The 23484-nt window shown below is 38.0% G+C and overlaps 1 protein-coding gene across 1 annotated transcript in view; it reads left to right on the plus strand.

Annotated features, from left to right (window-relative positions):
• Positions 1-1115: 1115 nt before the first annotated feature.
• Positions 1116-23484, plus strand: part of LOC122806635 (cholesterol transporter ABCA5-like) — a 1155982-nt gene continuing 1133613 nt past the window's right edge. Inside the window, exon 1 of the mRNA XM_044077221.1 lies at positions 1116-1287. Coding sequence (XP_043933156.1) covers positions 1174-1287 — 114 coding nt within the window. The 5' untranslated portion in view covers positions 1116-1173. The remainder of the gene's footprint in view (positions 1288-23484) is intronic.

Consider the following 23484-nt stretch of genomic DNA (forward strand, 5'->3'; position numbering starts at 1 on the left):
ATTTTTTAGTTAGAATTCCAATCAAGACCTAAACAAATTGTATTCCACTACCTGGTAATATTCAACATATTCTGCTGGGACCATGATTCTTGATTCATTTCTATAGAGGTCTATATTAAAAAAGCTATGATGGATTGCTGACTATAATGTATGTCTAAAGTATTTTTGACCAGAAGTATGGATTAAGCCTTTATAAAGTGTGATTTGTTGAAAATTAATTTTTTGGGGTGTGCTGTGTAGCATTTGTATTGTTAGTTGTAGTTTACATGGATTTTGTTAGTGCTTTATTTTTTGGAGGTAGGAGGGCCTCCTTGATCTACCTCAGTTAATACTTCCTAAACTTGTTTGGTGTACCTCAGAGGTAATGAAGTCAACCCAGTACAGTTTCTTGTTAGATATTTCTGCACTCTGTGGTTTGCAGTTTTGCAAGTTATTGTACTGTATTTATTGCTATTAGTTGTAGTAGCAGTAATAGTAGTAGTATTATTTTGCAGTTTTCCGTGACTCTCAGTAAAGTATCATTGAGACAGTGGTGTATATGCTGGCCACAGCCCAAAGCCATGCCCAGATTATGTTAATTCTTTACGGAACTTTGTCTGCAGAAGTCTGCTGGTACATTCCCAAACTTTTGTTTACAGGACAGGAGTTCCCAGTCTCCATTGATAGTAACAGTCTAGAGTGGAAGATCCCCCAGAATAGAATGTATTTACTTCTTAATATTAGCTTGATATTTATAGTGCAAAGTAATGCATATTTTTGGGGGATGGTTGTGCATGTAGCATCATTGTAGGATAAATATATTATATTTAGTGCTTTATGTAACAGTGTTTTTATTTATTGTATATTTGATTGTGGTGCAGTTTACATAGGTCTAATCAACTGAGCAAAGTGTAAATACATTTTGATGATGTATCAGAAAGTAGACACATTTTTGTGATACATAAGGAAGGCAAATCGATGTTAAATGTTTTTGTCAGGAATATGTAGTCTTTCATTTTTGTGGTTTATATGACAGATAGACAGAGGGATAAATAGCTAAATAGGTAACTGAAATGACTAAGGTGAGCACATTACAATGGCCTTGTAATAATCAGGAATGTATTTTTCACAGGTTCTGCCATCATATATGGTCTGTCTACTGACAACAGAGCTGATCTGAAGAAGTTGAGAACAATGCTTGGAGTTTGTCCACAAACGGATTTCAACTTTGGTGCACTCACAGTGGAAGAAAATTTAAAGGTTTTTGCTGCAATCAAAGGGATTAAAAGGAAAGAAATAGATAATGAGGTATGCACTTAAAAGGTTTTTAAGTTATTTATTTATTGTATTTTATTTTACATTTGGTAACCTTGGAAGTCTGACTGGGCACAAGTCCTTTTTCAGTGGAAGCCTGAAGAGGAAAGCTCCAAATTCTATGTAGAACACAAATAAATCAACAGTAATACAATTTGATTAAAGTATATATAGAATGTATACAGATACATCAAATATTAGAAAACATAAAATATACAAATACAGTCAACAGAATACATATAGTTAAACTATTCTAAAACATCATGTGTCAGAGAATCAGATGAAGACTTCTTATAATACATGTTCATTCAGACAAAGGATAATGGGGTACTGAGAGTGAAAACTAGCTGGGACTAGTGCAGGAACAGACCCAAGTATTAGCTAGGTAAGTTTTTAGAGATTTTTGAAAATGTATTAAAGAATAATTGGAAAATATAAAGGTGGGCAGTGTATTCCATACTTTGGGTATGAAGTTAAAGAAGAGGGATTCCCCAGCTGTATTACTGGCTTTCATTATACCCAGAAGGAATTTGTTACTGGAGCAGATAATTATATTACTGGAGTAAGGATGCAGTAGGTTTTGAAGTGCAGGGGTTTTCTCTGGCTAGTTCAGAATTTATTTTATGGGCTAAAGTAAGTTGATTGTAGAGTAAAAGCTGAGGAAGGTCCAACCAGTTGAGTTGCTTTAGGGCTGTACATTGATGTAACTTATAAGGAGAGTCAGAGTCAAACCAAGCTATTCTGCTGTAGCTGTAGCCAGAGTCAAGTTTAGCTAAATCAGTCTAAGGTTAGTAAGAGTTGTGGAAGCATAGAGAAGTGTTGAGATGAGATTAGTGTGTGCAATGGTGTACTTAGTGTATTTTGTAAGAAACTGCTTATTTCTGTATAAAACACCCAGTTTTTTGTGCACTTTCTTTATGGTCTTAGAGATGTGAATATCAAATCTCATATTATTTTCAATCTCTACTCCTAGAAGTTTGGTGCAAGTTACAGGAGAGATGATGGTTTTATTCCCAGGCATAATGTTAAATAGGGAACCAGCTGCAGTGGATCTTGTAGGTTGTAAGAGCAGAAGTTTAGTTTTATTAAGATTCAGAATTAATTGGAAATTGGTAAGCCATGTCTCGACAGAAAGAAAGGAATCTTGTGTTAGTTAGTGGAGTTCATGTAAGGAAGAAGCAGCACATATAAAGTGTGGAATCATCTGCATATTGGATGACAAAAGCATATAGAGTTGAAGTATGGAGAGTGTTAGTAAAGAGAAAGAACAGCAGGAGTCCTAGGATGCAACCTTGGGGAACTCCTAGAGTAACCGGCGGAAGAGAGGAGAGGTCCTGCTGCCATTGAACTGCCTGCTGATTTGCTGATAAATAACTTTGGAACCCGGCAATACAGGACTGAGACTTAGATCGGAAAGAACATTGATAAGTTTACCATGTGCGACCATATCAAAGGCCTTAGAAAGGTCGAGAAAGATAGCAGATACAAATTTCCCATTGTTTCTGTGGTAGTTTACTGTATTGGTGGAAGACATTAGAGCAGTGGTAGTGCTATGAAATGGGCGAAAGCTGTGTTGAGTGTTTGACAAAAGTTTATGAATATGTAAGTAGTCCATAATTTGTGTATATATACATCTCTCTAGGATTTTGGATAGAGGGGATAGTTTAGCAATTGGGAGGTAATTAGTCAGTTCTGTAGAATTACCCCCTTTGTGCAGTGGAATAATATGGGAAATTTTCTAAATTTCAGGGACTAGATTTTCAGACATAGATCTGTTAATAAGAATGGCTACTGTTTTGGCAATCGCATCAACAGCAATTCACAGAAAGTCGGCTGGTAGTTTGTCTGCTGCCAGTGTTGTGGGCTTTAGCTTTTTAAGCCATTTTCTTATATCTATAGAGACAGGTTGAAAGCTGAAGTTGTTATTGTTATTGCATGACTTGGAAGGTTTTGTGTGTGTGGGGGGTTGGCAGTTAGATAGAGCTAGATTGGTCACTATGAAGTATTTATTGAATTTAGTCGACATATTCTCCGAGATGTTTGAAGTTGTTGGGGAGGAGGTACTAGATTTACCTAGGAGTATGTTATTCATTTTTAGTTGTTTTGTTGCTTAATTTGTATGTTGCAATAGTAATTAATTTTGTTAAGTTTAACTAGTTCCTTTGATTTTTTTTCTTTACTTAGCCAAGGAGCAAAATTAGATTTGATTCTAATAGTTGTGGGAGGGGGCATGCAGCTTTAAGATATCAAGAAAGGTGTAGATGAAGTACTAAACAGCTTCCTCAAGGTTAAGTAGCTTGAATGGAGCCCAATTACAACTTTTAAGGGCAGATATGAAATTGATGGGATTAAAGTTCTTATTGTTTCTTATCAGTTGGTAGATAGTACTTTTGGTATGATAGATACACTGTTTTCATAGAAAGGTTGGTAGTCACTCAGGCCATCTGGGAGACAGCCAGAAAGAAAGGAGTAGACTGGTCTCTTTATTAATATCCAGTGGAGGAATGATTGCCTCTTGGATAAATTTGTCAGTTCTTGTAACAGTTTTGATGATTTGTGTAAATCCATGGAGGATTATATAATTAGTGGGGTTATGAGAGTTGCAGGTAAGCCAATCAATGTTAAAATCACCCATGATGATAGTTTCCTGTTGCAGTGCATTGCAGAACCAATGCAGTTGGTTCTCAAGAGTGGATATATTGCTTAATATGCTTAAATATATTTTTAATACAATAGCCCATCAGCTATACTGCCAGAACATGAAAAAACATAAAACAATGTAAACTGCCAGTAACCTGTTTATTAATGTCCAAAAATAAGAAAAAAAACACATCATAAGTATGTCATTTGCAGCATACAAACTGGTTGATTGAACTCCAAGGTCATGATGTAGCTTGTGCTGCTACCCCCACTGACCATGAAATCCCAGATGATGGAGATAAAATAAGACATCCAGTCTTCAGGATCCATGAAATAATAACAATAACTAGAGAGTGTTTGACACTCAACACTGTGCTTGCAAATCTACAAACTGGTCAGTCAGTACCAAGACTAGGAAATCCTAGAAATATTGTAAACACATTTTAGCAGAGGTGGGGGCTCTTCCCCTGTGCCCTACATCCCTGTTATATACAATAACTTAGAAGATGCTGCACTTTGGATAAAAGGGAATTATCCAAAGTACTGTAGTCTTGATTTTTTGCACAGATTTTAGTATTCACAATTTTGTTATCACACTTTTGAATGTTAGTCAATCATATACGTTGCCTATCTTCCTGTCACCCCACTATTTGATGTGAAAAAACTTCAGAATCCTACCAAGACCCAGGCTTAAAAAGAAATAATATAACTTCATAACTGAGCTTCAGATGCATTCTATATGATGTCTTAAACAACAATATGATGTCTTGAAACAGTAGCAACATTGACATTATGAACCAGCAATAGCAGAAAAAAATAACATATCAAACACTCATAATGGTCTTCCCAGCCAGTTTACCTTATCCTAAGCTGACAAGTGCTTCTAACAGGGTGTTGTCCCACTTTTTATTTATCTATATATCTTATCTATCTATCTATCCATCTATATATCTATCTATCTACGTTAGCCAGGATTGTCCAAATGGTTCAGACAAGACCCCTTTTCAGAGGGGTCCCAAGAAAAAGCTCCAGAAAAAGAAAGAAGATAAAATATTGCTACACATAAAATATTAGAAGTGAAAATATCAAAATATTTACATTCAAGGATTTATTTTAATGGGGCATTGTGTGTTTATAACATTTACAAATAAAATGTGAAAATAAATTGAATATTCAGTGCTATGAAGCAGTGAGTATACCCCCCCCCAAAAAAAAAAAAAATTGCAGGCCACTTATGCATGTAAATTTACATTGTGGTATTCATAGAGTCACAGATTCATAGATTGTTACTAGGCTAATGACTGGGGGGGCTTTCTAAGCCTAGCCAAGTTTTCCTGAAAAAAATAATGATGTTGTGTATCTAAATAGGACATTGAGAACCAGGCATTTATAAGCTACCTCTGTCTATAAGGGACATGGGTGCCAGGCTCCGGTGTAAACTTCCAATTCCCCATCCAATGGTCTAGGTTGTGCTTAAACTGGGTAGCAAACAAACTCAGCTTCACATGGATGGGACACCTGTTGCATAGAAGGGGCAGTCTCTGGGACACATATCTATCTCTCCAGAATGTTTTGTCTGTGACTTAAACAGAATTCAGGTCCCTATATCTTGTATTTCTGGTACTGTATGGATTACGAATATGTAGGAGATTCATAAGTGTAGGGTTTGCAAATTCCTTATAAGCCAGGTATAGATCACCCCTCAGCAATCTATCAGAGACTGAGTAGAGGGGACGGGCTTTAAGGCACTCTGCATAAGGCAGGTTTGTTACACCTTGCATTCTTTTTGTAAGGAACCTCTGAGGTCACTCTAGTTGGCTGGTCAGGTACATGCCAAAAGGAGCATTGTACTCCATGATTGGTCTAATAAAGGTGGAATACAGTGGAATAATAACCTCTTTGGACCTAGATGCCATGTCCTTACTTATAAGTTGCACAACATAAAAGAATTTCTTCACCACTGTGGCCACGTGGTTGTCGAAGGTAAGGCTCCTGTCTACGATCCTACCAAAATCACTGACCACTGGGTCAACTCTTAGGGGTGTATTTTCAATAGGGTAATTAGCGAGGATGGTTGACTTCCCAAAGGGTACAATTATGTATTTCTTAGCATTGAGGTTAAGACCATGGCTTTGGCACCATTTGTTAGTCTGATATAGACCTTTTTGAAGAATGCCAGTGTCTGCAGGGGAGTTGACGATAACCCCCCAGCTTGCAATCATCTGTAAACTTAGTCAGCCATAAACCTTAACCATTTGCTTCCATTTCAGAGAAATAGATGCCAAAAAGGAGCAGGCGCAGATGGAGACCTGGAGTACTTCACTAGTGACTAGCCTCATAGTGGAGGTGGTCTCATCTGTTTTGATCTCCTGGGTTTTATCAGTGAAGAGTTGGCTATCCAGTTACTGATAAAAGTTTATACTTAAATTACTGAGCTTGTCTATAATGCCTGAGTGGGATCAGGTTGGGATAAGCTGTGTGCACAGTCTTACCTTCATCCAGTGTTTTGGTGACCCTCTCAAAAAAGTCCACCAGATTTAATAATCATGACCTTCCTTTAACAAAGCTGAACTGTGATGGGTTCAGAGTTTACAGGTTGCCTATATCCTCATTTATCATGTAGATGATGATTCTTTCCATGGTCTTACATATGAGCCTGGTCAGACATATGAGCGTGTAGTTACCTGGATCAGTGGTTGGACCTCCTTTATGTAGGGGGAATGAGTGTAGTCATCTTCCGTTCCTTGGACAAAAAAAACAACAACTGAAGGCTCCAGTTGAAAACTGATTAAAATGGACCAGAGAGGTCATGTTTCATACTGTTTATTAAACATCCTGCAATGTTATCAGGACCCATCCACACAGCATTTTTAGCCTTGAAAAGTGCATTGATGACCTGTTCCCTAGTAGAGGTTGAGGGGATTGTGGTATATGGTATTTCCTTTGGAGTACCAGGAGGGGAGTGTGGAAGGGGGTTGAGATGTACCTGTCAGCCAAAAGGTTGGCAATGGCCTCCGGTTCAGTGGAGTTCTATGTTTAGTGTTCAGTAATAACCAATCCTGAGTTATAGCCTGTCTATAATCATTTTAGTGGTATACATTTGAATGTAGATTTAACTGCTGTATCATTCTGTCTTTTTTTTCCTGCAAGTGTTTTGGGCTTCTAATACCTTGAAAGCAGTGGATCCCATTCCAGAGTCAGGGTAGGATTAGAGATCTTTAAATTAGTATTGCCTTAGTCTTTGATGTTTCTGAAGAGTGATCTTCTCAGCACCTGCAATGTACTCAGAATTGTTTCCCTCTGTAGTTTGTAAAGGGTTACATGTTCTGTTAGTATATTTAAGTTCACTTCAGAATTCTTTTTCATTAGTTTTGTTGCTGCTACAGCTATTGGAATCATTTGGGTCTCTCTATTCCATATTGCTCCAGTATCTACTATCAAATCCTGGTATTTTTGAACTTGTTTCTCTCTGCACCCATGACACTGTAATTACTGTATGTAGCTGTTTTAATGATTAATGCTACTTTTGTCCTTTTTCTTGGACTATTATATCTGGTTTACTTACATCTGTTCTCTTAGCTGTTGGTATTGGGTGATCACATATGACCCGGACATCATCACTGTCAGTAATGCTTTGTGGTTCATGTTTCCAATGCTTTTCAACTACTTGTATGTGGCAGTATTTGAACAATCCCCAATGTAACAGTATTGCCACATTATTATGCCTTTCAGTATACAGACCTTAAGTTTTGTGTATTGTGTATCACAACCAGCAAAGAGATGTACATATGTTTCCAATTCTATATTACAGAACTTGCATTTGTCTGTTTTCCATGTTTTTTTCTGTAAACTTTGTAAACCATTGAGTATGTAGCCCACTGTATTGGGGCACCATTTTTAAGCACATCATCATCTGGTTTAAATGTATCCCTCCTTAATCAATCATGTGTCAGATCTTGGTCAACATGTGGCTGATGTAAGAGTTCTTTATACTTGCCACTGTATTTGTTGGCTTTTGAATTTTCCTTCTCTTCAGTTCATTTTCTTTATATTCATTCTTTTGTTTCTTGGCACTTTCAGTCTCTGATTTTTATCTACTTCTGGTCTAATTTCCATTCACACCTTGTTTCAAAATGTTTCTGCTAAACTAAGTAAAGAAGTTACCTTAGACAACTTCTCTTAATATTTATTTTATTTATTTTACATTTGTTTACCGGGCTAGTCTAACTGGATACATGCCCATTTTCAGTAGAGGCCCGGGGAGTTAAGCTCCTAGGTAAGACAATGAATTTAACACAATTCTATCTACGGATATAGAAGACAAATAAATTCTGTTTACAGTGCCAATTACAGGTTATCATAGTAAAAAAATAACAGTGTAGAATACAGGCATAACAAAGGATGCAGTTAAAATCCCAAAATTTACAGTGTAGAATACAGTCATAGCAAATGAAAGTAATATAGATTAGGTGTTCTAGAGATAGTTAGTAGAATTAGTTTTATAAGGAAGAAGTTTCTTTAGATGAGTAGATGGGATGGGAAGACCAGAGTATTTATATATTAGTAGTTTAGAAAGTCCACTATTCTTGGATCTAATAAGGCCAGTAAATATTTATGCAGTCCCAGAACTGCATATCTATTCATATAGAGAGTTTTCAAGGATATCTATCCCTCATTCAGATGGAGAGATGTGTATTCTTGGTGTGCGCTGTTTTTAATACATCATTTGATAAACATGAATCAACTGAGTCAATGCTGTTTAGGGACAGTAAATCACACCAAAGCTATATGTCAGAACAGGAAGAGCAATTTAATATATAGCTTGAACTTAGATGCCAAATCAGTTTATACTATTAGCGTTAGCCTTCTGAAATTTTCCTTATTAAGCTTTGTTCTCATTTATTCATGTTTTATTGCCAACTCATCATGTATTCCTAAATATTAATATACTCCCTCCTGCTCAAGTTCCTTTATTTCAAATCTCTGTCCCATATTGATATTTTCTTGGTGCATCAGGTTTCTTGTGATAAATGTTTTCTCATTTATAAATACTAAATGTCATTATTATCTCATCTGAAAATGTTTTATTCATTTTTAGTTGTCCTTTCAGTTGCTTATCTGACATGGTATACTATTTTAAATCATCCACAAAAAGTAGATGAGATCTATTTAAATATGGTTGGTTTCTAGAAGTTGAGTTGTAGCCATAAACTGGTCTACTAAGTAAATAGCTTAATGGAAAAGCACAAGACAAAATGGCAGTGTTGATAAAGAATCATTTTGGAATATCCACTTTGAATTTTAATTCCTGTGATGATAATTTGCTCTGTATCATGACTCGGCTCTAAAGTTGTTTGTCACTGTTTCATAGTCACTGCAATGTAATTGATCAATGTAGGGTCTATCTTATACATCTGTAAGCAATTCACAGTTCATGAGTGCGGGATGCTGTTAAATGCTTTCTTGTAATCTATCCATAACATACTTAGATTCTTCCCCTTTTTACAGCTCTCTGTTATGCTCTCTCCATATGACTTTCTTTTATTATCTTTTTTTCTCTGTCACTATGATTAAATTTTTGTCTAGATATCTATAAACTCTGTCTTGTCTATATCAGTTCCAGTATATAGTTTGTACAACAATGGAAGGCAAGTTATTGGCCTATAGTTTTAAGGAAGGCTTACAGGTTCAGTTTTATATTTCTCTCATGGTTAACCAGAATGGTGGCTATTAAGGATTTGCATTTAAGCAGTTTTTACTCACGGCTAAATCTCTGTGTAAAGATGTTAATGCTTTTAACCATAAGTTAGATATTATGTCTGGACCTGGGGTTTTCCAGTTAGGAGCTTTTATTAATTTTATCTTTTAGTTTTCTCTGGCTCTTATTTACTCACATTCCATATCCTCTGTTTTAGAGATTAGTGGAGATTATTATTCTTTAACTTTTCTATCCATTTGCCATCTTTGTTATGTTCAGCAGGATTTTGATAAATGCTTCTTCAAAGTGGATAACGAGATGCTGTTTAAACTGAAAAAAAATCAAGAATCCGTCCTGCTCCACCTTAAATCATAACTCACCCTCAAAGTGTCACATTCTCACTGGTGAGGTTTGAGCACTACTATTGATTTGGCATAGTGGTATGTTGCTCTGACTGTAGTGCACAGGGTCCTGGGTTCAAGACTTGGCAGTGAAACACATGGTGGTAACACAACATTTGGGTAGATCATGTCTAGTCAATTTGGTTGACTTCTTTGAGTCAGTCACCAGAGCTGTGGATGAAGGCAAGGTGGTTTATACAAACTATCTTACGCTGGCCAAGGCCTTTGATATCATTCCCCACTCAGGAATCATAGAAAAACTCACTAAGTTGGGCATCAACCCCTATATCACTAGGTGGGTTGCAAACTGGCTGACAGAACCCACAGTGTGAAAGTAGCTGACTCCAAGTCAGACTGCTGACCAGTCATGAGTGGAATCCCACAGGGTTCAGTCCTGGGTCCTCTCCTGTTTAGTATCTACTTCTCTGAAGTCCAAGCCAACACGAAGGGACTCTGGCTGACAAAGTTCACAGACGATTGCAAGTTGGGAGCTATTATTAACTCCCCAAGTGATGTTGACATCCTACAGAAAGGCCTCACCACCACCAATGACTGGTGGCAGAACTGTTGCCTTAAGCTCAATGCCAAAAAATGTGTTGTCACCCCCCTTGGGAAAAACTTGGTTCCCTTGAATTACCACATTGATGGTAGTCCACTGAAGACGTCATAAGAGATTTGGGAACACAGGTTGACAGCAACCTCTCTTTTGGCCACCCATTGCCACCATGGTCAGAAAGACCTTCTATGTGGCACATCTCATTACTAAGGGTTTTGCATCCAGGAAGAAAGAGGTCATTGTCTCACTCTACTCTTCCCTCATTAGGCCAATCATTGAGTACAATGCCCCACTTGGCATGTACCTCGCTAGACACCTGCAACAACTGGAGAGGCCGCAAAAGTACCTCACAAAGAGGATCCTAGGCCTTAAACACTTGTCTTATATGGACAGACTCAAAAAACTCCAACTATTCTCTGTCTCGTATCACGTACTTAGAGGCACTCCCTGCTTGACTTACAAAGCCATGTCTGACCCATCTCTGTTAGAAATGCTACATCTAAAGAAATCCCAATCCCTCTGCACCACATGCTTCAGAGACCTCAACCTCATTACCACAATAAACAGAACATGCTGGGGAGACTGGTTCATAGCCCAGAGACTGCCCATGCTATGGAATAGACTTCCCATACATGTCAAACAGAGCACCTCACTGGCCCTCTTCAAGAGAAATCTTGATGAGTGGATGGGAAATAGAAAATTCACCCCGGGGATCACTCCAGTGGCTCTACTCGACAGAGGCACTAGGAACTAAGGTCAGGTGGCACGATGCCAGGGTAATCCTTTGGGCTAGGCTTGTAAAGGCTCTAGGTCATTAGCCTTGGACACACCTATGAAACTATGAACAAAGCTGTCTCCTTTGAAATAAAAATAAGCTTGGTAACCCCATCAAATCCCTTTCATAGGTAGGAAATATTCCAAAGCAAACTACATCTATTAAGTCATAGTTTGTCAAAATGAAATGCCCCTCCCAAACCCAGCTTCACAGCAACCTATGGTTAACTGTTCACAGAGACCCTGTATGGCCATGTAAATAGTTGTATAAAGGCTGCTAGATTTACTAGAAGCAAGCCCAAAACAAACTCTAAAAACAAACCACACTGGAGGAATCCTAGCCTTAACAGAGTATATAACAAAAGGAAAAAAGTCATGACTAAAATCAGGAAGAGCAACTCCCATAATGAAAGGAGCACTGTAATTAAACTAAACAGGAAACTAAGAGGACTAATTAAGTCCAACAAGGCCAGTTACAAGGTCAAGATAAACTCACAGGCTAAAGATAACCAAAAGACCTTCTACAGCTATGTCTGCAACCTCAAAAGCACACACAGCAGTGCGTAGAACTGACAGTCAATGGTGCCATCTTTGCTGAGCTCAGCAAATTCAGCTGAAACATCACCCATACTTCTCCCTGCCACCCCCCATGAAATACCTCCTAGCATAACTCTCTGAGCTATTAACATGGAGCAGAAGGTCCTGGCGGTGCTCACTAGGGCCAAAAACACAGGCTCAGTGGGCCCTGACAGTATCCCAGGATGCCTCCTAAATAGCTTGAAACATGACCTATAAGGATATCTTGAGTCACTTTTCAACTATAGCCTCAAACAGGCTTTGTACCATAAGAATGGAAGATTGCAATGGTTCTTCCACTTTAAAAGGGTGGACCATCAATTGACCCTAGAAACTACAGATCCATTAGTCTGATGAGTCTAATATGTAAAGTCAAAGAACAGATTATAGGATCATAGGTAAGTACTAGGCTAGCTGCCCTTGTGGGCCATTTTAAGCCTAGTCAGTTTCCATTAGTGAGAATCAAACCGTGTACCTCTTCTCTTTGAGGTAAACACCTTAATCATTATGCAAATCAACAAAAACATAGGCAACCTTCAGACACTTGACCCAACACACTTTGGCTTTGTCAAGGGAAGGCCATGCTTACTAAACCTGGTGGATTTCTTTGAGAAGGTCACCAAGGCAATGGATGAGGGGAAAAAGGTACATACCATCTACCTGGACCTAGCTAAGGCATTCAGTACAATACCTCACTAGGGTATAGTTGACAAACTCACCAAACTGTGCATAAACCCCTACATAACTCACTGGATTGCCAGCTGGCTAAATGAAAGGCCCAGGAAATCAGGTTTAATGAGATCACCTCCACTGAGAGAATGCAAATTGGGAGCTATCATAGATTCTTCCATGACACAAACATCTTGCAAGAGGGTCAGGTTCTAAAACAGACAAATGACTGGTGTCAAAGTCACTGATTAAAACTCAATGTCAAGAAATTCATTATAGTACCTTTTGGGGAAACTGCCACTCAGGCTAATTACTACATCTATAAGGCATACCTAAAAGTTGACAGGGATCTGGGAACATATATAGACAGTAATCTGGCCTTTAACCAACATGTGACCAAGGTGGTAAGAAAATCATTCTGTGTTGCCAGCTTATAAGTCAGGAATGGCAGCCAGGTCCAAAAAAGTCATAGTGTCACTTTATTCAATCCTTACCTGACCCGTCATTGAGTATAATGCCTTCTACAGCATGTACTTAACCAGACACATGCAACAGTTGGAATGCCCACAAAGGTTCTTTACCAGAAGAATCCAGGATATAAACACATTATCTTTTATGGATCAACTTAAATGCCATTGTCTCTATTCTAAGTCTCCTACAGGCTAATAAGAGGCAATCAATGTCTGGTGTAAAAGGCATCCTCGGATGCAGCTCTGATGAACCTGTTGCACATTTACAAAATGAACAGCATTAAAACCACTAGATTCAAGGATCTAAATTTTACTTGCAACATAACTAAGATGCTTGTGAGACAGTATGTGTTTCAGAGGATCCTCGTGCTCTGGAAAAGGCTCCCCATTTATGTGAACCAGGGTCTATCCCTAATCCTATAAGCATAACCTTGACCAATGGATGGGAAATGGTGAATTCACCCTGGGTCATGGCCCCATGTCTCTGATAGACAGAAGCAGACAGTAATGCCCATACCACCCTCACATAACCTCTAGAAACTTCCAGACATACTCCTTCCTAATAAATGACCATAACACATAGGGACACAATTGGGTTGAGTTGCAAGGCTAGGTTTGTAGAGGCCCTGGTGGTCTTCACCTAGTATATCCCTATGAATCTATGAAACTATAATCACCAGCTGCTAGTCAAGTAATCTGAGGAGCTAATACTAATATAAACGTGTAGTTGAAGGAGGCTAAATAGGTGAAAATTATAAGTATCATAAAAACAATAACATAGTCAATCAATCACAACATTTCAAATGTTTAGTTAGTTGTGCCAGCAAGTTATAGTCATAACAAATGACATATAGTACACATCTGTAACTGATCAAGTATAGAGGAATAAGAAATAAGTGCACTCCTCCATCTCCAAACAAACCAAATAAACCCCAAATACAACAGACATTATCGTTCATGTAGTTTCAGCACCTTTGTCAGTACATGGACAGCTCAACTTTCAGAAGACTTGGATTGCTTAGTATCCTGAGGTATTTTTTTAGTAGATTTATAGATATTCCAAGGCTACTGAGTCTTATGACCATTTTCTCTTTGCAAGTGCATTCCCACAGGCTTCACCACATTCCTCCAGCAGGGCCATATCAGGCACTCTTGGAGTAAATTTGAGAACACTTATCCAGTCATTTAGACTATGTTTAAAGAAAGACAGTAAGTCTCACTGCTAAAAACATATTGGTAAAATTTATTCCATAGGTTTAGTAGGAGATGGGTTACAAACCTCTTCCTGCATCACATTTTATATGTCTGTTGGTGAAGAATGAGGCCCCTGGCTATAGTATTGGTGGAGCCATTTGACTTGTGAAGATACAAGAGTCTGAAGCCAACTTAGTCTCTAATAATGCTTTAATGCAGACAAAGATCTCTCCTCAAAAGTAACTGAATAAAAGAATAAAGCTTTGAGTCTCTCTCTGTTGATAGATGAGGGTCCTTAGGTCTGTGATCTTCTTGGTTTGTAATCTTTTGGGTCTTTCTAATTGTTTAATATGTTTAATGAGATACATCCAGAAGGGAGCATTGTACTTGATAACTGGTCTGAATGCTGAATACAAGTAATTATTACATCTCTAGATGCTTATGTTATTCCTTTGGCAATTAGCTGTGCTAAGTAATATTAATTCCTGATAACCATTGTCACATGATGGTAAAAACGGGGAATTTTTAACCCAAGTTTCTAGGTCTCTGACTACATTTTGTTTTAAAGTGATGTGATGCTTTTCATCATTTAGTTTGAGCCCATTTTTAGTACACCAAGAGTTTACTTGTAAGAGTTCATTCTGGACAGTTTGAGTGTCATATAGCAACTTAACAAAAAAGTTTACACTGTGTAGATTTTGTCTTTCCACAAGTTTGCTGTCCATCTTACCATATATGGATCAGTTTTTAAAGCATTTAGCTTTTGTATGATGCCAGCATGGGGAATGGCATTATAGGCTTTGGTCAAGTCATGAGGCACTGTGTGTACTTAATGGTCATCATCTACAGCCTCCATATTCCTTTCAAAGAAGTTTATTAGGTTCATTAGACAGGCTCAACCCTTCACAAACTGAAACTGCTGGGGAAGGGGCAAATCTAATAAGATTTTTGATGTTGTAGTTTATGATGTCAGTTGTAATATGTTTCCTGGCTCTGCATATGAGGCTTGTAAGACTGATAGGTCTCTAATTATCTGTGTCACTTGAAAGCACCTTTATGGAGGGGAGGGGCAACACCACTGAAGTGCACCACACATCGGAAATGAAACTAGTAGCTAAATTTATGTTAAATGGTTTAAAAAGTGTGTCTGCAAGAACATGTTTAATACTATTAATTAAGCAGACAGATCTATTTCTAGGTCCCATTGAGTTGAAAACTGTTGTTTGATTTATTTAATTTTTGGATTTTCTACATTTAAGGTTTGGATATTTCCATTACTTTTTGATTTTGATCTTGTTATACTTCAGTTTGTTGTATTTAAAATTTTTATTGCAAAGGATTTTTTTCTTGAATTCCTTAAAAGTTTTTGGCTAGGGTCAGTTGCATGCATTGATTAAATATGAACTGGATCTAGCTAATTAATGGGAGGAGCTGAGAAACAGTTTCTTATTTATGGTATTCAGACACATTCCTCCAACTACAAGAGCTCTGAGTTTAAAACTGCTGATTGACTGCATTGATTCTGAATTTTCTACATTTAAGGTTTAGCGATTCCCATTACTTTTTTAACAGGGCCAATGCTAATGTTTTGGGGGCCCCCAGCAAATTTAAATTCAGGGGCCCCTACCCTGAAAATGTATATGTCAGCATTTTACTGCTATAACTGCCCCTTTCCCTGTTTAACTCTCTCTCAAAGCACACCTTTAATAATCACTGTATCCCACATGGCATAAAAATGTTACAACACACTAACCATTACAGCTAGACTTAAGTTTCAGTGCCATTAGTTGTGATGACCATAGTTTTGTACCTTATGAATGCCACATTCACACTCTGCCATGATTACAAGAAGCCTCAGTACCACATCAAGGTAGCCATTTCTATACATGCCCAGATACCAAACACACACAGCAAAAGTAGCTGAGTGGGATTTAGTACCCATATTGCTGTATTACAACAAGCTTCTGTCCACCATCAAGGAAGTCAATCCCAAAGACAATCCCCCACACACATAACAGAGATACCATCCCCCTACACAAACACAAGACAGAGGAACCCCATGATGCAACCCAAAGCCGACAAGAAAATTGACAACGTTGACAACATTTAGTTAACCTGTGTATTGCAAGTAAATTAAAGAGCAACTCTGACAAGTGACTTGTATGCAAAAAATGTAATGCAGACAGAAGAACTGAAGACCAGGCAGAAAGACTAAAGTATTATATATCAGAAAAATGTGTGTGTTACCTTGACAACATTTTCACTGTAAAAATATCACCACATTAAACAATTCAAATAATTTAAATGAAAATTAAACAAAAATCATGCATTTTACTGACATTTCTGAGCAGTGAAATACGTTATTTTATTACTACACCCTGCATTTCAGACTGTATTACTACACTCTGCATTTCAGACTGCAGCCAAATACAACTATAAGCCATCTTTGCATTTCCATAAGTACAACTTCATCTGTCCTCCAATCACTTCTATAAGCCAACTTGTGTGCAATAAAACCACAGAGCTGTTCAACAGCTAACTACAGCCTTTTCTTCCTGAATGATTGGAATGTAGAACTTGGGGTTCCTAAAGGATGACTTAGCCCAATGCATTAGCACAGTACCCCTTTTCATAAAATTACACATCCAGTAACGGTCTAATGTACAGCATGAGACATTATTTTGGATTACTAACTTTGACACACTTTCACAACATTTGACCATTACAAAAACATAGCAGCACTGGAATTTTAAATCATGAAAGAACTAAAAGAGATAATTTTCAGATTTTACACACCACATACAGACTGCAAGTAGGAGAGATGGCTTTACATTAGTTATGTCTGCTCAAATAATCACACAAGTCACAGAGTCAATTAATATGACCAAACTGACAAGTAAAATATCTTTCATAAATCAGGACTTCAGAGGTATGGACTTAATGGTCCTAGAAGAAGACCAGTGACATTTTCAATTATCCCCCTCCCAACCTGGACACAGCATATCATTTTCCTCTCCAAGCAGAATTTGGACACTAAATCCAAAAATTCACATAGACAAAATTTATACTGACCCCATACCTCTTGATCTCTTGGCACAAAAATTGAGTAAAATTAATAATGATAAGGACAGTATTCCGCCAGTTAATGAAGAGGACTAAAATTCTTGAGCTGATTGTGAGTTGTGCCCTGTGCCCAGGGTACAGCATTTGATTCCTAACACCTTCATATGCCTACTGTGCGACTTTGAGCAAATTACTTCAGCCAGCTCTCCCAGCATAACTCTCAACATCATAGTGCAAAAAATTCTGGACAAAGCTAAAAATAATGAGGGTAGAAACAAAGGTGCAGATCAGAGACAGACTTAAAATGCTGGTCTTATAAACTTAGGAAGTTTCTAAAATAGATTTGCATCATCTGGAAAAAAAATCAATTCTAAATTATTTGCTAGAAAAACAGATGTTTTATGGGGACCATACCAAAAACATTAAGCAGAAATATGACATTCTGGAGCATTCTCCCCCTTTCCACGGAGAAACAGACACACACATGCACACGCATGGCATCTTGTCGAAATGTCAGCACTCAAAATGCAGATCGAAAACACAGGAGAAGAGCAAATTTCAAAAATCTCTCTTCTCCTTTAAACTTTTTTTTGTAGGGAGGGCAAGCTTCCCTGCACCCCCACACCCCCCGAACTTGTATATATATATATATATATATATATATATATATATATATATATATATATATATATATATATATATATATATATCAACTCAGAGATCACCATACCTTGAAGTAAAGGGAATATTCTGAGAAATAGTATCTTGGGACTTATTATTTGTAAAGCCATTCTTTCGGCCATTCAGTCTCCATATTTTTCCCCCTTCGCTCACAACTCACACACACACACAAACTTTGAAGTTGTTAGAACACCATGTATTGCATTGCCATGCATCTTCAAGGGTATGAAGTCTGAAACTCAATCTGTTGTGATTTGTTGGAAAGCCAATGTTTTATATGAACCAGACAAAAATATGAAGTAAAAAAAATATGAGTCAAACATATGTATATTCTGGATGATTCTAACCCTGCTCATACATCCACACACCCTCAAAAGCCCAGAATCAAGATGGATTTTAAATATTAAATTTGCCCATTTTAAAGCTGCTGAAATAACATGTACTGCATTAGCATACATTAAGTCTGAAACTCCATCCTCTAGAGTTTGCTGACAACCCATAGGTTTTACAGGGACCAGACAAAAAGAAAGAAACAGACCAAAAAACATAAGGCAAAATATCTGGACAGTGTGCATGACTCCTACTAAACAGTCTCAGACATGTACAGCTAGGAGAGGCCCTGATTCAAGAACTGATTTTAAACATTACTCTTATAAACACCAGACATTGCTAACTTGCTAGAGAGGCAGGTATCACATTATTCAGCATATATTTTCTGAAAACTATGAAATTTAGTCCTTAGTGATTTGTTGGAAATCCACAAGCCAGGAGGCAGCAGCCCCAATTACAAGTTCTCCCCCACAGGCAGCAGACTAAGTTCTAAACTCCCATGCCTTAGGTAACAGACCCAGTTATAAGGCAGCTGACCCAGTTGCAAGATCTCCCTTGAGGCAGCCCAGTTATGTGGCAACAGACCACCTACAATCTCTCCTCCCAAGCAGCAGATCTAATTGTAAGCTCACTTCCCACAAAGAAAAACGTACCTTTTGCAATGAAATACGTGGAGATGCTAATCTTCAATTCCAGACATCCTGTTCACACTTGGTATCCAAGAACAGCCTATATACCTTTTAAATTGTCCTGAAAAAGACAGTTTTGCAGATCTTTATTTAATTTATTTATTGACATGTGTTAACCGGGTTGGTCCAGCTGGGCCAGAGGCCTGTTTTCAGTGGAGACCCGAGGAGAAAAGCTCCAGTTACATAAAAAATTAAATATTACATAGGTAAAAAATAGCAAGTAGAAAAACCAAGTGCCACTCCCAAAACATGTTAGTACAAATTTGAACATAACCAAACATATTTAGATTACCCTAAAAACAAATCATAATGAAATAAATAGCTGAACTTTTTGACATATGTACAAACAAGTTATATATAAGTGATTAGATTTTTTTGCCTAGGCTTCCTAGGAAGGTATATTTGCTTACAGGAACTCAGAGTGAAGAAGCACCATTAGATAAAGGGGAATTAGGTAGGTTCTAGGCAGGGACAAGATTTGGTGTTGAGACGGTAAAGTTTGAGTTCCTTTTTAAAGTGTGCAGGGTGTATGATGGAGCGTATGTGTAGAGGAAGATGTTCCAAGCTTGGGCTACTAAGCAGTTGTATAGTAGTTTGCCTATGTTCTTCTTTGGATGCTCTACATTCAGAAGTTGCTGGTTAGAAGTGCGGAGGGTTCTAGAAGGGGTGCAGGTAGATAAAAAAAGTAATGAGAGCTGGACAGGAAGAAGGTCTGTATAGAATGGAGTGTATAACATGAAAATTGAGAAAGTAGCACTAGTTGAGGGAATTCGAGCCATTGTAAGGAGTTCAGGGCAAGGCAGTGATGGGAGCTGTAGGGGGAGTTTGTAATGAATCTTGCAATTTTGTGGTAAGTTTGTTGCAGTTTGTTCAAGGTAGTACCTTGTATATTGATTAGTATTGGGACTGCGTAGAAAAGTGTGGAAAGGAGGAAGGACTGTGCTAGGGAGAGTCTAGCATATGGATTAAGAAATCTTTTGTTGCGATAAAGCAGGCCAAGTTTCTGGTGTGTTTTTTTTTTTATTCCTCGCAGCAAGTGTAAGTTGAATTTGAGTTCATCATCAATAACACGGATTTTAGGATTGTCCTTAAAAGGGCATTTAAGGAAGGAAGACTCTCTTACCAGACTGATGATCAGGCCTGTAACCTTTTCTACCTCCTCATTGCTGACATTGAAAAAAAAAATTCATCCTGACAAGTGGTACAAAAAGATAACAAAACATTAAATAAAATAAAACAAAACTTGCAGCATGTGCTATCTAAAGACATTGTTGCAGATGTGGCAGTGCTGTAAGTTGCTGCAGCAGATCAGGTTCTTGTTTCACTGAAGTGGGCCTGCTAGATAGCAGCTTTTCACCAATGTCACCTCCTCCCTGGAGGAAGTAATTAAAAAAAACTACAAGACCATTACCTCATCACAGAACAGCAACAGATTTGACAGCTGGAGCCTGACACAGTAGAAATCTACCTCCAGTACAGCTGAATCTCATTGGAGGCCTTCTCTAGCAGCAAGAGATTTAGGAGCTCCCCTGCAGATGTGGGGTTTACAGGTGTCTAACACCGGCTATGTTTTTGATTTTGGACTTCTTATATTACACTTTGGTGTTATTATATTACAGTTTTTTTTCTATTTTAAATTTAGTTTTACTGCAAAGTCTTAAAAGTTGTTAGCTAGGGTCAGTTATGAAACTTTCCTTTTGTCATTCAATGATTGAATAGAAATTAAATCTAGCTAATTAATAGGAGGAGCTGAGCCACAGTTTTCTTATTTAAGGTATTTACCTCCATTCCTTTTCATCTACCAGAGCTCTGAATTTAAAACGGCTGCTTGACTCCATTGATTTTTCCCACTCAACTGCTCAATTCTTCTTGTGCTTTTAAACTTGATGACTTTTTAGCTGCCCACACCTACTGTAAATTAGAGTTTGCAAGCCAGTCCCAGTGCTATTTCTACTGGACACTAACTCAAAACTGATAAGGCACTCCCATTAGACTCTTGAAGCCTGAGTTAGCCTCTGTTTCATTTCATCCCATTTCAACTAGTGCACACTGCAATATTCAGAGTATTAATCTGAATTGTGTATTGTTCTTTTCTTCATTTTTTCTTGTTTTAATTAAAAGTCAACTGCTTGCATTTTAACTTGGTCTGGGACCTTAGTATTGTAACATTTCTCATAGCAGTGGGAGAATTGTAATTTGCTGCAGGATCTGAACCTCATTAATTTCATTTCTACTGTTCATTTACTGTTTGTATTTTACTTAGTCTGGAGGCCTTAGTCTTGGAATATAACTCACAATAGTGAGAGAATTGTGACTTTTTGCAGGATCTGAACCTTGTTTATTAAAATTCTGTTGTATTTTTCTGCTTGCATTTTACTTTGTGTGGAACCCTAGTCTTGTATCACTCAACAGTAGTAACAGAACTGTGAATTTCTGTAGGATCAGAGCATTATATACACACTTATACTGCATTTTACTGTTTACTGATAGCATTGCTCTCTAACCCCCTCTCCTATAACCTGTACTGAGCTGCAAAGCAGTGGATTGTAGTGCCCTGTATAGATGCTGGCACCTGGAGTTGTAAATTTCTATATAAAACTACCTCTGCTATTTTCTCAAGTATCAAGTAGATGTAAAGCAGCTAGTTGGTCTGAGAAGCATTACCCCAAGAGTGTTGTTTTATATCAGTCCTAGACCTCTCCTGCCATTTCAACAACTCCAAGCCCCAGTTTCAGTGCCCCTCATAGATCACAAAAAAGTGGATCTTCAGCCATGGACTTGCAGCCTGGTAGAAATGAGCATCCTGAGACAAAATAGCAATTGTCTCAAGTTTACTGACAACCATCTTATTCTTAAGACTGACAGTATGTAAGAGATGTAATTACACTATGTCTTTGGAGGCAAAACTCTCACATACAGACACTGTTATCTCCAAAGAGGTTGCCAGAAACTCACACACTAAACCTACTAAAGATCAGGCATGTGAACTCGCTCATGCTGAAGATCTTAAATGCAATCTACTCAAACCACAAAGACCTTCTATACACTGACCACAGCAACCACCCACATGCTCTATAAAGGCAACAACCTCCAGAACATAGGATAAGTATATACTAGGTTAATGGCCAATAGGGCCTTTTTAAGCCTAGCCATGCATCGCAAATCTCTGACAAGTTCTGGTACCATGTTAAGCATAAGATGGGCTTGAGAGGTGAAACATGTACAAGCAGAGGCCTGGGAAATAAACCATTTACCAGCTGCCAAGGTCCATTAGAGACATATCTGCCAAACCAGGTATGAATTTCCTGTTCCCCATCTAATTGTCCAAGTTACACTTGAATTGGGTTAGGGAGGATCTCTGCTTCACATGGATGAGGAGCCTTTTCCAGAGAAGGGGTAGACTCTGGGAAGCATATCTGTCTCTCTAGCTTTTATCATAGGCACGATTTAAGTCTTTAGAATGGGTAATTCTTGTGCTGTTTGATTTACAGATATATACAGAAGGTCCATCCCTTGTATGCCAGGCATAGATCTCCCCTCAACAGCCTGTAGAAGGAGAATAGAGGGATAAGGCTTTGAGGTGGTATACATAGGACATGTTACTTACTCCCTGTATTTTTTTTAGAGAGGAACCTCTATAGATATTCCACTTGTTGGATGCACCAGGTTAGGTAAACACCAAATGGGGCATTGCACTCAATGAGGTCTGATGAATGCTCAATACAGTGGAACAATGACCTTCTTAGACCTAGATGGCATACTTTTTTTTATAAGTTGCACAACACAGAATGATTTCCTCACTACTGTAGACACGTGATGGTCTAAGGCTATAGTACTTTCTCTTTATGTCCTCAGGTCCATGACTACTAGCTTAACTCTTAGATGTGGGTTGTCAGTATAATAGTTAGTTGTAAATGACTTCCAAAAGGATACCATTATGCATTTCTTGGCATTTAGTTTTGTCCATAGCTCTGACAAAAGTTATTTGTCTGTGTCAGCCCTTCCAGAAGAATATTAGTGTCGGTGGTGGAATCTGTGACTGCATCAAATTCGTAGTCATCTGCACATTTGGTCAGCCACAGGCCCTTGACATTGATCTTGATTCAGAGGAATAAATGACACAAAAGAGTGGTCCTAGGTCCAATCCCAGAGTAGCTCCACTTGTGACTGGCCTCTTTGAAGAGTTAAATTCCCTAATTCTTACTTCCTGGGTTGACTAACCTCTTGAGTTTGCCAACAATCCCCTAGTGGGTTATTGTGTCAAATGCCATGACCAGGTCAAGGTGGGCAGTGTGAACCATTTTGCCCTCATGCATTGCTTTGGTGACCTTTCAGAGACGTCCACCAGGTTGAATAGACATGACCTGCCTTCATGAAACTAAATCAGGTTGCGTCTAGTGCCTGCAGATTTCCTATGTCATTATTGATCATTTCCATTATAATTCTTTCT

This window comes from Protopterus annectens, chromosome 7.part0 (genome assembly GCF_019279795.1).
Source record: "Protopterus annectens isolate FY-2018-M chromosome 7.part0, PAN1.0, whole genome shotgun sequence".
NCBI classification, from domain to species: domain Eukaryota; kingdom Metazoa; phylum Chordata; order Ceratodontiformes; family Protopteridae; genus Protopterus; species Protopterus annectens.